The following is a 14,811-nucleotide window of genomic DNA, read 5'->3' on the forward strand; positions in this document are numbered from 1 at the left end:
TATTGCTGTATTATGTATTACAGTGGTACCTCGGGTTAAGTACTTAATTCGTTCCGGAGGTCTATTCTTAACCTGAAACTGTTCTTAACCTGAAGCACCACTTTAGCTAATGGGGCCTCCTGCTGTTGCTGCGCCGCTGGAGCACGATTTCTGTTCTCATCCTGAAGCAAAGTTCTTAACCCGAGGTAATATTTCTGGGTTCGCGGAGTCTCTAACCTGAATCGCCTGGAACCTGAAGCGTATGTAACCCGAGGTACCACTGTATAAGGATGAAAAGCTGCCGAGAAATATTTTAAATAAGCAAAAGAATATTTATTGCATTCCTGGGCCATCCATGCTCCGAACAGTTATCTACCCCTCCGCCCTTCCCATACCCTCCTTCCTGCAGAGATCTATAAAGGCAAGGCGACACACACATCCCGCTGGAAGTAAGAAGGCAGGCAGGACCTGGCTAGGAGTAGGCTGAGGGTGGTGAGGAAGTGCTGCATTCAACCAAATGGAACACCCTCCGCTGCCTTTCTCTAAGCCAGAGGTGCCATCAGGGCAGGAGTTTTGGGGCAGAGCCCCACTCAGCAGAATTAGGAGCCCTCCACCCCAAACACAGCAAGACTGGTTTACCACGTTACACCTAAGCACATAAAATAATAATAATAATAATAATAATAATAATAATAATAATAATAATAATTTATTTATACTCCGCCCATCTGGCTGGGTTTCCCCAGCCACTCTGGGCGGCTTCCAACAAAACACTAAAATACAATAACCTATCAAACATTAAAAGCTTCCCTAAACAGCCCTGCCTTCAGATGTCTTCTAAAAGTCTGGTAGTTGTTTTTCTCTTTGACATCTGGTGTGAGGGCATTCCACAGGGCGGGTGCCACTACCGAGAAGGCCCTCTGCCTGGTTCCCCGTAACTTGGCTTCTCGCAGCGAGGGAACCGCCAGAAGGCCCTCGGTGCTGGACCTCAGTGTCCGGGCAGAATGATGGGGGTGGAGATGCTCCTTCAGGTATACTGAACCGAGGCCGTTTAAGGCTTTAAAGGTCAGCACCAACACTTTGAATTGTGCTTGGAAACGTACTGGGAGCCAGTGTAGGTCTTTCAAGACCGGTGTTATATGATCCCAGCAGCTGCTCCCAGTCACCAGTCTAGCTGCTGCATTCTGGATTAGTTGTAGTTTCCGGGTCACCTTCAAAGGACAGAGTCTCAAAGATGTGCTCTCCCAAGCCCACATTCCCAGAATGTTTGCACTTCTGTCTCGGTGACTTCCATGCTGGCATTGCCATGTCCACAGAAGGGCAGATGGCAGGATCCATAAGGACGTGCTCTACGGGAAGCTGCCTTCAGACACCAGGCCTGTTGGCAGATCATCTCCTCCATGACACAAAGGCTAGCAACATTAACGCTGCCATATGGGAATCCCTTACAGACAATGGCAGTGCTTGGCGACATAAAATCAGATTAGGCATCCACAGCAGCGACCAGAGGAGGAATGCCCTCTGGGAAGAGCAGAGAGGCACAACCGAACATCATCTTCTGCCCCAGCTGCAACAAAACATGTCTCTCCTAAATCAGTCTCTACAGCCACAGAAGGTGCTGTAACCTTCCGACAATGTGATTGCACTCCCAAAGGCACACCCCTCCATTGTCTCCCTAGACAGATGGATGCCAGCAACAGAAGATCTCTCCATAAAACTGTTACCTCCTGGACTACAGTCATCTTCACCACTGTTTCAAACCATGCATTCAAACTTCGCAGGAAAGCAAATCAGCCCCCTCCTACTTAACAGGGCAATCCTAACTGTGTCCACTCAGGAGTCCTGTGGAATACAATGGAGCTTAGGAGCCCAGGTAAGCGGTCTTAGGACCGGAGCCGTCAACTCAACATTGGGAGCAGCAAAGCACTCATCCGTAACCAATGTTAAGTAAAGATGTGAAGGGCTGAGGATGTAAAAATGGGGAGGGGAAACCACTCAAATTCTTCCCCCAGGCCTTCACTCTCTAAGCGTAAGCCTCAAGGCTATACCGTGTGTGAACTTATTCTTGCAAGATCTTGATGTTACACTTGATGCAACACAGAACTTGCTGATAAGCGTCTTCCCTGATCACACTTCTCTTTGTTGGTGGATTGTTACATTTCTCTACATGTGCTGTTCTGCCCCGTTCAACACAATAAGCTTTTAGACCAGGCTTGGGGAACTGGCAGCCCTTCAGATGCTGTTGGGACTCCAGCTCCCATCATCCTTCAACATTGTCCATGGAAGCTGGGGCTGATGGGAGTTGGAGTCCAAGCAGCTGCTGGAGGGTCATAGGTTTCCCATTCCTGCTTTAGACACCCCCCAGCCCCACCTCCTCCATCAATACACCCTATGGCTGCAATCCCAGCACACTTAATCAGGGAGTGAGTCCCACTAAAAACAGTAGGATTCACTTCTGATTAGGCATGCATAGGACTGGGCTCTGAATTTCCTCTCCAACAGCAATGTAGGATTCCTATATTTAGAAGTTTCTTATTGCTGCTACTGAAAGTGGAGATGGATGGCCAAGGGCATAATCCCAAATGCATGTAGTCTTGCATGGATTCGTATTAAATCTTGTGTAATGGGACACGGGTGGCGCTGTGGGTTAAACCACAGAGCCTAGGGCTTGCCGATCAGAAGGTCAGCGGTTCGAATCCCCACAACGGGGTGAGCTCCTGTTGCTCGGGTCCCTGCTCCTGCCAACCTAGCAGTTCGAAAGCACGTCAAAGTGCAAGTAGATAAATAGGTACCGCTCCAGCGGGAAAGTAAACGGCATTTCCATGCGCTGCTCTGGTTCGCCAGAAGCAGCTTAGTCATGCTGGCCACATGACCCGGAAACTGTACGCCGGCTCCCTCGGCCAGTAAAGCGAGATGAGCGCCGCAACCCCAGAGTCGGTCACGACTGGACCTAATGGTCAGGGGTCCCTTTACCTTTACCTTTAAGCCTATATATGACCAAAGCTGACTTCAGAGTACTTCGTGCAAAACAGCAGCCATTTTTTTAAAACATACACACAATAATTGGTTTTAGAACAAAGAAGTTCCATGAGATATTGCCAGGGAAGACATAGGAAGTAGATTAGTGGGTGGGAAACCTGCGACCCTCCAGATATTGGACTACAGTTCCCATCCTCCCTCACTGCTGGCCACAGCAGATGGTGCTGATGGGAGTTGACGTCCAATAACATCTTGAGGCTCACAGGCTCCGCATCTCTGAACTTACAGGATTGCAGCATAAAGCAAGGTAAGAAGTAGCTAACCTGGAATGAGTAATCCCTGCGTAAACTATGCCTCCATCTCCCTTGTGTTACATTTTTGACCAGGGCGGTGAACCTCAAGCTTTTCTTCTATGGCCCTCATACGCTCTTATTTATTTAATACAATTTATATACCACTCGATTATAACGAAATCTCTCATTCGTTTCCAATAAATTAAAATTATCACCAAAAGCCAGAGAAAAGCAAGTAGTTGCAACATTTAAAAGACGATTAAAACCAGCAGTAAACGAAAAAGCAATTAAAACCCATCAACATCTTATAGGTCTGGGTAGGCTTCTCTAAGCAGAAACATTCTAATGCTGGCAAGAGTACAGTGGAGGCACCTGTCAGTAGGCAGGAAATCCCAATGTTTAGGTGCCGCAGGAATGAAATAACAATTTCTTTAAAATACAGAACAGGTAATGTGTGGCACCTATAACAGTGCAAGTTCTGCAGATCGAAGACGTCAAGGCTGTCCTGCAAGTAAACTCATCTGAAGCTGTTATGGGCTTTATATACACCAACAGCAACAGTTCAGATTTGGTCTGGTAACAAATTGTTAACCAGTGCAGGCCTCCAAGCGAGGTGTTCTACGCTGCCATGGTCTGCAGTTTCTGGGTTAAGCACAAGGGAAGCCCCAAGTGCAGTGCATTGCAGTAATCCAGTCTTGAAACTACCAAAGCCTGAACGACTGTGGGGAAATTATCCAAAGTCCAGGAAAGGCCATAGCTGTTGGGCCAGTCACAGCTGATGAGAAGCACTGAGACTACCTGGGCCTCAAGATGGGTCCAGAATCACCTCCAAACTGCATACCTGCTGCTTCAGGGGGACTGTAACCCTGACCTGGTCAAGCAATCAACCAAATTCTCGGGAACCACTTGCCCACAGGGCCTCAAGCATCTTGCCAAGTTTCAAGCTCAGCTTATGTTCCCTCATCCATCCCGCCACAGTGGTCCAAGACCTGCACACAGCCTCTCCAGATTCAGATGTTATGTACTGATAGAGCTAGGGACGCGGGTGGCGCTGTGGGTTAAACCACAGAGCCTAGGGCTTGCTGATCAGAAGGTCGGCGGTTCGAATCCCCGTGACGGGGTGAGCTCCCGTTGCTCGGTCCCAGCTCCTGCCAACCTAGCAGTTCGAAAGCACGTCAGAGTGCAAGTAGATAAATAGGTACCACTCCGGCGGGAAGGTAAACGGCGTTTCCGTGCGCTGCTCTGGTTTGCCAGAAGCGGCTTAGTCATGCTGGCCACATGACCCGGAAGCTGTACACCGGCTCCCTCGGCCAATAAAGCGAGATGAGTGCCGCAACCCCAGAGTCGGTCACGACTGGACCTAATGGTCAGGGGTCCCTTTACCTTTATTCAAAGGGCAGGGAACACTGCCATCTTGAGGCCACCCTTTAGAAGTGCAGAGGGTAAGGGAGGAACCCACAGCCCAAACAGAGCATGCGTCTTGCATGCAGGAGGTCTTAGCTTCAATCTTTGGTAAAGAATCAAGTCATAGGAAATGAGCTGTGCCTGGGATCAGGGAGAGCTGCTGCCAGTGAGTGCAGGCAAGGTTGGACTAGATCAGGCATAGGCAAACTCAGCCCTCCAGATGCTTTGGGACTACAACTCCCATCATCCCTGACCACTGGTCCCGTTAGCTAGGCATGATGGGAGTTGTAGTCCCAAAACATCTGGAGAGCCAAGTTTGCCTATGCCTGGACTAGATGGATGAATAGCCCCACCTAGTGAAAGGCATCAAAAGTCTCAATCTGTCTAATAATAATAATAATTTTATTATTTATACCTCGCCCATCTGGCTGGGTTTCCCCTGCCACTCTGGGCGGCTTACAACAGATCTAAAAATGTAATAAACACATCAGTCCTTAAAAGCTTCCCTAAACAGGGTTGCCTTCAGATGTCTTCTAAAAGTCAGATAGTGGTTTATTTCCTTGACATCTGAAGGGAGGGCGTTCCACAGGGCGGGCGCCACCACCAAGAAGGCCCTCTGCCTGGTTCCCTGTAACTTCACTACTTGCAGTGATAGAACCAGCAGAAGACCCTTGAAGCTGGACCTCAGTGTCCAGGCAGAACTATGGGGGTGGAGACGCTCCTTCAGGTATACTGGACCGAGGCTGTTTAGGGCTTTAAAGGTCAGCACCAACACTTTGAATTGTGCTCAGAAACGTACTGGGAGCCAATGTAGATCTTTCAGTACCAGTGTTATATGGTCCTGGCGGTCTTATCCAAAGGCAACTAAACCTTCCAGAGCTGCACCACGTCTGTCTTCTCACTGGCTAGGGAAGTGCCTCTGAGCACATGCAGAACATGTACATGTCTGGCTGTTAACCAGAAGGTTGGTGGCTTGAGCCCGCCAGAGACTGCCGTGGGCAGGATTCCTGTACTGCAGGGGTCTCTTCCACCTCTACAATTCTATGATTCCACCACCAAGCTCTGACCCTTTCCCATTACAGTGGTACCTCAGGTTAAGAACTTAATTCATTCTGGAGGTCCGTTCTTAACCTGAAACTGTTCTTAACTTGAAGCACCACTTTAGCTAATGGGGCCTACCGCTGGTGCCGCGCAATTTCTATTCTCACCCTGAAGCAAAGTTCTTAACCTGAGGTACTATTTCTGGGTTAGCGGAGTTTGTAACCTGAAGCGTCTGTAACCCAAGGTACCACTGTATATCTGCTCTGACTGACCGTGGCTCTCCAGGGTCTCCGACAGAGGTCTTAGCCCTGCCGCCATCTAGCTGTTCTGAACTGAGCCGGATGCCTCTATACTTCTCTGTATGCCAGGGACTCCAAATGCATGCTCTTGGAGCTGAAATATTTACTACCATCTGCAGGCACAAGCTGCAACCTCCCCCGCCCCAACACTACTATGTGATGGCTCCTTGCCTCCTTCATGCGTGATCTGCGGCACATGATGTTGCTTACTACATGAAACCTCTGCATCATGTGGCAAGTTTCAACTATGGCCACCTCTGGCGGTAGTGTATGGTCTTTCGAGGCAACACAAATGATCCATGTAATAGTAGCATTATCCATCCCAGTCCCTGGTGACAGAAAACCCAACACATGTCCACATGAGTGATGTCCCTTCCAGTCACCTTGTCAGGAATGCTGCTAGCTAGTGAGGGAACAGCACAGACCTCCACATTATCAGTCCACAACATGCTGCGGGAGTGCCCCAAGGAGGATATTAGTGCAGTTAGCTGTTCATTGGTGATTTTACAGTCTCAGCAGCATCCAAAGCTTTTGTCTCAATCTGCAGCTCATAGGTCCTGAAAGACCTACATTAGCTCCCAGTACGTTTCTGAGCACAATTCAAAGTGTTGGTGCTGACCTTTAAAGCCCTAAAAAGCCTGAAGGAGCATTTCCACCCCCATCATTCAGCCCAGACACTGAGGTCCAGCGCTGAGGGCCTTCTGGCGGTTCCCTCATTGTGAGGTTACAGGGAACCAGGCAGAGGGCCTTCTCAGTAGTGGCACCTGCCCTGTGGAATGCCCTCCCATCAGATGTCATGGAGATAAAGAACTACCTGACTTTTAGAAGACATCTGAAGGCAGCCCTGTTTAGGGAAGTATTTAATGTTTGATGTTTTATCATGTTTTTAATATTCTGTTGAGAGCTGTCCAGAATGGCTGGGCAAACCCATCCAGATATGGGGGGGTATAAATAAAGTATTATTATTATTATTATTATTATTATTATTATTATTATTATTAAGCAACAGCCTCCAAAGTTAATCAGATAAAGTGGAGGGGGCCCAACACACACACACAAAGACACACACCATGTTGCAGAAGATCCCACTTCCATAACAGAAGCTTAGTTTTCTCGCTGAAATGCAAAGGGAAGGGATGGAGAAGGAGGAAACTTCCTGTCATTTTGCTGCTGTGGAACAAGCAGGCAAATCAAATCAAGGCGCGCTTTCTGGGAGCAGTGAGCTGTCCAATGTACCAGAGCAGCTCTTACCCGAACCATGAAAGTGGTTAGTCTGTCCTTGCAGCTGCAGGCTCCGAGGAAATAATATGAAATGCTGCAAAACAAGAACTTGGGAGGCAGAACCATCAAGGGGGTGAATCTGGATTTTTGAATAAGGAGCACACAAAGTCTAGCAGCAGCCAGCAGCATAACACTGATTGGGACTGATGCGAGCTGGAATCCAGCAACCTCTGTTCCAAGGGTGGCAGGAAGCCCTACCCCGTAGCTCCCAGAAGCCAAATACATTCTGCAAAAGCATCACTAATTTAGATGCCAACTATGGATCACACAGTATTCCGTCTATCAAGATTGTTTGAAAACAAATGTTAATATTTACCAGGCAGCATAATTCCAGAAAGTCTCTCTAGTACTACAAAGAGGGTTTCCATAATAGCAGACACAACATGCCCTCCTATTCACTTGGTCATCTCTGCACTAAAATTCCCTGAATCAGCTTCAACAGCAGAGCATCTCAAACACACAAATGCTCCTGGATGCAACTTTTTATTATATAAGGTAGGTGTGGGGAACTTTCTCCAGGCGTTGCAGAACTACAACTCCCATCCCCATGTCAGCATGGCTAAGGATCATGGGCATTGTAGTCTAGCACCATCTGGAGAACCAAAGGTTCCCCACACCCAGGAGCCATTGCGGATGAGACAGAGCTACAACTGCCAGCATTGCAGCTCTAAAACACAAATCCCCTAAATAAGAAGTCCCACTTCAGGAAGGTGCTACCTCTTAAATCCGCCTATTGTAGATTTAAACAACAGCCAGGGGAAGAGTCTTCACTCAAAGGTTGAGCATGAGATTTGCATGCAGAAAGCCTCAGGTTCAATCACTGCCATCTCAATGTAGGGCTGGGGAGGATTTCTGCCTGAACCCCTGGAAAACTGTTGCCACTCAGCATAGTGAGAAGCAAGACAGACCAATGGCCTCAGTCTGTATATGGCAGCTTCCCATGTTCCTAACATGTACAATCTTCCTTAAATTTAATTGGCAGGGTGAGATTAAAGGTTTCATGTGGCCTGTTGCAGCAGACGGCATTCCTGGGTTGACATCCCTTTTGAGTTTTTCCTGTAATGTGTAGGATTGTGTTTTTCCTCCAGCGGCAGGCTGTGATGCCTAGTGGAAGGTGAATTTGGTCCTTTGCCCGTTCTGGATGGGGTTGCACTCTCTCCGAAGGCACAGCTTTGCAGTCTGGGTGTAGTCCTCAATCCGTCACTCAGGATTGCCTTTCACTGACTTCAACTGGTATGGCCAGCTGCGACCTTTTTGGGGCAGGGATAACATAACCAGTCATTCAGACATTAGCAATCTCAACACTGCATTATTGCAATGCACTCTGAGTGGGGCTGCTCTTAAAGTTGGTCTGGCAACTGCAGCTGATGCAGAACGCAGCAGCTTGCTTGCTGAGCGGAGCTAATTTCTGCCAGCATATAGCATAACTGTTAAAAGAACTACACTGCCTGTCAATATGCTACTGTGCCGTGTTTAAGGTTCTGTTTTTCATTTACAAAGCTCCCAACAATTTAGGGCCAGGATACCTAAAAGGTGGCCTTCTCCCTGTCGTCTCATTTGGTCAAAGCGTTCAGCACTCTGGTGTCATTGTAGGCATTAGGCAGGTAGCAACAACATTGTGGTTTCAGTGAATTCCTGAAGCCTTTCTGTGTATCCAGGGGTTCCTGACTTGTATAGATCAGCAGCAAATGCCCCCAGTTGCTGTGCAATCCATTGCAATCTATTTCATTGTATTTCATGCTGTTTTTATATTTCAGTTACTGTAGTTCTGGGTAGGGCTTTAAAGAAGAAAATCCATATTGCATCTTGCATTTTCCAAGACCTACGTGGTATCATAGGGCACTGCCATAAGTTTAAAGCATGGGTGGGGACCCTGAGGCCTAAAGGCCAAATGCAGCCCCCCAAGCCCCTCTGCCTGGCCCCTGAAACTCCCCCCAAGCCACAATCCCCGCTGGTCCTGCTTCATAGCCAACATGCTTTTGCCTGACTGGAATATGTCATTGAACTCTGATAATGCATCTTGCCTCTTCAGATGGAGTCTAAAGAGGTTTGTGTGTGTGGAAACTAGTCTACCTTAGGAAGCTAAAATGCACATTTGTTGCTCTGCGCACTTTTGCCTCTAGCCCTACCCACCACCAGTCTGTGGCTCTCAGATTGTTGCCCAGAAGGAAATGCGGCCCTCAGGATAAAAAAGTTACCTGTCCCAGTTTTAAAGGACCATAGGTTTACAGTGCACTGTCTGTTGCTCATCTTGCATGAGAGCATAGGAATATACCGTATTTTTCACTCTATAAGACGCACCAGACCATAAGACGCACCTAGTTTTTGGAGGAGGAAAACAAGAAAAAAATATTCTGAATCCCAGAAGCCAGAGCAGCAAGAGGGATCACTGCGCAGCGAAAGCAGCAATCCCTCTTGCTGTTCAGGCTTCTGGGATAACTGCGCAGCCCGCATTCGCTCCATAAGACGCACACACATTTCCCCTTACTTTTTAGGAGGGAAAAGGTGAGTCTTATAGAGCAAAAAATACGGTACCTCTCCTTAGTGTTGGAAAACACTGACAGCATCTCTTTGTACTAGCTGTGGCAACCCTTGACATGGGTTCCCAGTGCCGCTCATCACATAGAATTATAGAATTGTAGAGTTGGAAGGGGCCTTGAGGGTCATCTAGTCCAACCCCCTGCAGTGCAAGAATCTCAACATGCTTAGAATACACAAATGATGCATATCCTGAACATGCCACCTTCCCGCAACTTTTGAGTTCAAAGAATCCCAAGAACCCCAGGTCGAGTTCAGCCAGAAAAGCACAAACTGCAACCCCTTCTGTCAGGAATGGGGAACCTCACTGGGCCAGGTTTGCTGGGGCTTGATGGGAGTTGTAGTTCAAAGGCTCCCGCCTGATCTAGAGTGTTAGCAACTAGACAACCACTTTGAGTGTAAAGATTGCAAGTGAATAGCAGAGACCCAATTCACCACAAGCTCATTTGCCTGGAAGGCCTGATTCAGGTTAATAGTTTCTCCCCATAACATCCATTAGCTTCTGCTAGAATCATGCTCTAAGAACCAAGGAAAACCCATTTCAACCATGGCAGATGTTATTTTTTAAGCTGCTCTACAAGCCAGCTTTTATCCATGCAGCACCACAGGCAAGAGTCAGCAGTGTACATGCCAACCCCTTGGGCTGGACTCAGTACAGGTCAGTTTCTGGCACTACCTCCAAATGCTCAAACTGCAGTTGTGATTGGGTGCCAAAAGCCAATTCATTATGAGTTAAGTAGGGCAATATTTGGTTTAAAACATTGTGATATCTCACCAGCTAAACGTTGCAATATACTGATATATCACAAGGTCTGAAATAAGGATGGAGCTATGTAGAGGCACTGGCTGGCTTCACGCCTTTTCGTGCATCGTGATTTTTGCCGGCGCCTGCTCTTGTGATTTGCTGCCTCTTGCAGATGGCAGGGGAGAATTGAGCTGGCAAAGTTAGCAAGGGCTGCAGGAATCGAGAGAAGCATTGGCCAGATTCATGGGTTTTCCCACATTGTGATTTTTGCATAGTGAACACACACATCATGATTTGCGATATATTGCCAGGTCAAAAATTATAAAACTGATATCACAATAGACTTCAGACCAGTTTGGGACAATATATCAATATTTTGCCCAGCCCTAGAGTTAAGCACATGGCACCAGCATGCACATGATAGTTAAACTCAATGGCTGTGCAGAGGCAAGTCAGCACATTGGGGAATGGGCCACTTTTCCCCCAGCGAAGGCCCACATTCCCTTAGGGGTAACCTGGGGGCGGGCATGCAGGCTGGTGGTGGGCAGGTCAGAAGCCCAGAATGGGTGAAGCCAGAGTCAGAAGTGGTCCTGGCCCCCTCTCTGCTCTCATTCTGCCACCCTGCTTCTCTCTGGATCACCCCCATTTCTCTTGCTTTCTGCTACTACCACCCTCTCTCTCACCCTCCCCACCCAGCAGACTGCCAGAGGAAGAAGAGATGACTCTTGCCAGGCATCTGCACAGAGCATTTTCACACACCCGGGGCTTTAAGACTCAAGCTATGGCTGCAGGTTGCCTGGCCCTTCCATACAGGCTTACTGAAACCTACAGTGTCATGTGAGTAGTGCTCAGGAGGGTCCAGTGGGATGCAAATTCCTCAGCCAACTCTCATTGGCCAAACTATTTTATAGTTACTGCTTTTATTCTGGGAGACTTTGAGCAGCACGCCTCGGGCACCACTCAGAACTGTGTCCACAAAGCTTCAAGAACAGGCAGCTGTAAGTTATACATGGCTATACTTTGGGCCAGTCCAATAAAGGTCTAACTTCGGAGGGCATCTGGTCTCCTAAGGTGCAGCAGTGCCACGTAAACTTCAGCAGTCAGAGCTGATGGAAGGTGACAGCCAGAGGAAAGCAATTCCACCTGACTGCACCTGAGCCAGTCTCTTGCTCCCAGGTGCTTCTCTCAGTGCCCACCTAGCCAATGAAAGGCCATAAACCAAGGCCACGTCCACACTGCACATTTAAAGCACTTTGATTCCACTTTAAACAGTCACAGATTCCCCCAAGGAACCATGGGAACCATAGTTTACTGAAGGCACCAGAAGCTGTTAGGAGACCCCTAATCCCACATTGAGCAACAGAGTGTTTTAATAGTTAAACTCTCCTCCCAGGGAACTCTGGGAATTGTAGCTCTTTGAGCAGAATAGGGGACCTATTTGTTAAGGAGCGCCCTTAACAAACTACAGTTCCCAGGACTCTTTGGGAAAAGCCGCAAGTGTTTAAAGCAGTGTCATAGAGCTGCAAGTCTATGGTGTGGTTGCGGCACAAATGTAGGTGGGACCAACCTTCCCTGACCTAAACTGAGAAATTCCCCCCCCCCCAATCGAACTCGCACTGCAGCATATTAGCATATTAGCATGGCTGAAATCTTTGCCACAAGCCATTATTGCACATACTCATGTAACAGCCTAACAATAGATTTTAGGCCACCTCTGTAAGGCTTAGGAAACTTGGAAGCAGATCATAGAGTCAGGGAGTTGAAAAGGAACCTCAGACCTATCATTTAGTTCCACACCCTGCTCAATGCAACATCTTGAGAAACAAACCCTGTGGAACAAGAGGAGGTTGCTTGTGCTGCTCCAGATGTCCTTGGACTACAACTCCCAATATCCATGAGCCATGAAAAACCCTCAGAAAAGAGCACCCCTGAGCACGAGCAAAGAGCACCTGTCCACAGGAACAATCTCACTCCAACACCCTACATACCAAGGAATAAGGAGCCAGGTCTCATCCTCCCAGAGGATGCCAATGCCCCCTGGGATTGGTATCCTGGGAAAAAGGGAGGTCAACAGTAGGGGGCACCAGAGGAGTAGCGCGAGGGGCCAGGGGGGCCCTGGGCCCACATTTTTGAGGGGCACAATCAGGCACGACAGGCAGGAGCCCTGGCAGCTGAGGCACAGCAACAGGCGGGTCAGTCCAGTGGGCAGGTGGATGGAGGGAGCAGGCGGGGAGCCAGTTGGAGGGCGGCTCCGTTCACCCCACCCCAGTCCACCAGGGGGATAACATTTGCCCACCCGGGGTGCCGGCAACCCCTGCTACGGCACTGGGTAGCCAATGGCAGGTGGAGCCCAAGTGGTTTCTAATCTTGTCTCCCTCTATCACCACCTCCCTAAGCTCTGCAGGGAGCAACCCCGAGCCTTGAAGCTGACAGCTGGTGCCACGCCCTGGGGGTTAAGTAAGAAGGCCGGCCGGCGGCAGGTGGGAGCCCCCGCGGTAGCAACCCGACAGGTGCTGCCCTAAGAGCCCCGGCTCTTCCTCCCCCTGGCAAAATCTTTATAAGGCTGGAGGGCAGGGGAAGCTTTCCGGGCCCACGTCGCCCGGTGCCAGCCTCGCCTGGGCGCAGGTGGCGCGCTCAGGTTGGCTCAGCGCCTCTCGCGTCATCCCCGGGATGGAGAGAGAGAAATCTGGGCCATCCATAACAAAGGCCAAGCGAATCGCCAAGCGGGAGCGCGCGCGGGCGGATGGACCCGGGGCCGGGGGAAAGCCCTGCCTTTGGCCGCAGGACGAAGGGAGCAATCCTGATCTCTCCCCCCCCCCCGCCATCCAAGCCAGCTTCCTCCCCCCACCCCCAAAAAATAAAATAAAATGCGGGGAGGGGAGGGAGAAACAGGTTCAGTCCCGCACGCGCAGCCTGGGATCGGGTGGGAGGCGCGCCCCCGACAGCCCCACCTTTTGTAATCCGAGGAGAAGATCCCTCCACTGGCCGGATCGTGCCCATATTCGGGCTCCCCCAGGCTGGAGGAGCCGCCTTTCTCCTCGTTGTAAGCTTGGCCGGCGGACATGGCTGCGCGGAGGAAAGCTGGGCTGGCTGGAGCGCCTTATGGCGGGGGGGGGGGAGGCTGGAGCGGGGGCGGGGGGGCGATGGCAGCCCCGACGGCGGGTCCGGGATGCGGCTGCGGCTGATGTCAGTGTCATGTGGGAGCGGCTGGTGCAGGCAGGATTGGGCACGCCTCCCCCGGCCCTTAAAGAGACACGACCCCGCCGCCCGCGCCGAGGGGGGAGGCTGGGGGCGGGGGGGGTTCCCTTTCCGGTGCTGGCTCATTTCATTTTTTAAAACCTAGACCGCCTTTTGGCCCTCAAGTCGATGGACAATAAAAGAGAAGGCAACGGCACCCGGTTTAAACCGTCACAGAGTTGTAACGAAATATTAAAGCATCCACACCTAATATCTGAAGCACATTAGTTCCCCCTTCTCCCGGGAATCCTGGGAACTGTAGTTTAAGGGTGCTGGGAATTGAAGGTTAACAACAGGAAGATTTAAAGGAACTATTGGAAACTCAAGGCAGTAGAGATATAAGATGATGAGAGGCCCCTCGAACTTGAAGCATGGGAAGTCTCAATAAAAATTTATAATTTGGCAGAATATTCGGACTATATGATATGTATTTGTATAATTTGGAATATTTAATGTGATTTGATTGGATTGTTGAAATGGAAAATTTAATAATTTTTTTTAAAAGGGTACTGGGAATTACAGCTCTGCGGGTGGTAAACTACAGTTCCCAGGATTCTTTATATGTGTGTGTGTTTAAATGGGTGTGAACCTTAAATGAAAATAAATAGCCAAGCGAAAGAAAGATGGGTTCGATGCCTGCCTAAAAGTCATCAGGGATGGGGCCAGTCCAATCTCCCTAGAGGAGAGGTTTTCAACCTTTTTGGGTCCACGTTTCCCTTGACCAACTACATTCTTTCTGAGGCACCCCTGTGGGGCTCAGGAGCCCAGTGATGCCCCCCCCCTTGCCTGCAGAGCTGGCAGCCTCTCACCTTTTTTCAAACACCCTCCCTTTGGGAGTGTTTCCTCAGCCTCCTCTCACCTCTCCTTGGGGGTCCTCCACAGTGGCGTAGCATGGGTTGTCAGCACCCGGGGCAAGGCAAGTAATTTGCGCCCCCTAACCCGGGGCAAGGCAAGTAATTTGCGCCCCCTAACCCCTAACCTGCCGCCGCTGCCAGCTTCTTCTTGCTGCTGCCTG

General features: G+C 49.6%; 1 protein-coding gene across 1 annotated transcript in view; it reads right to left on the bottom strand.

Annotated features, from left to right (window-relative positions):
• The window catches only part of AP3B2 (adaptor related protein complex 3 subunit beta 2), an 80,351-nt gene extending 66,662 nt beyond the window's left edge, over nt 1-13,689 (bottom strand). The window contains 1 exon segment of the mRNA XM_082198335.1: nt 13,511-13,689. Within this exon segment, the coding sequence (XP_082054461.1) occupies nt 13,511-13,623 (113 nt within the window). The 5' untranslated portion in view covers nt 13,624-13,689.
• Between the last annotated feature and the right edge of the window lie 1,122 nt (nt 13,690-14,811).

This window comes from Podarcis vaucheri (assembly GCF_965113315.1).
Source record: "Podarcis vaucheri genome assembly, chromosome: 14".
Taxonomy (NCBI): Eukaryota; Metazoa; Chordata; class Lepidosauria; order Squamata; family Lacertidae; genus Podarcis; species Podarcis vaucheri.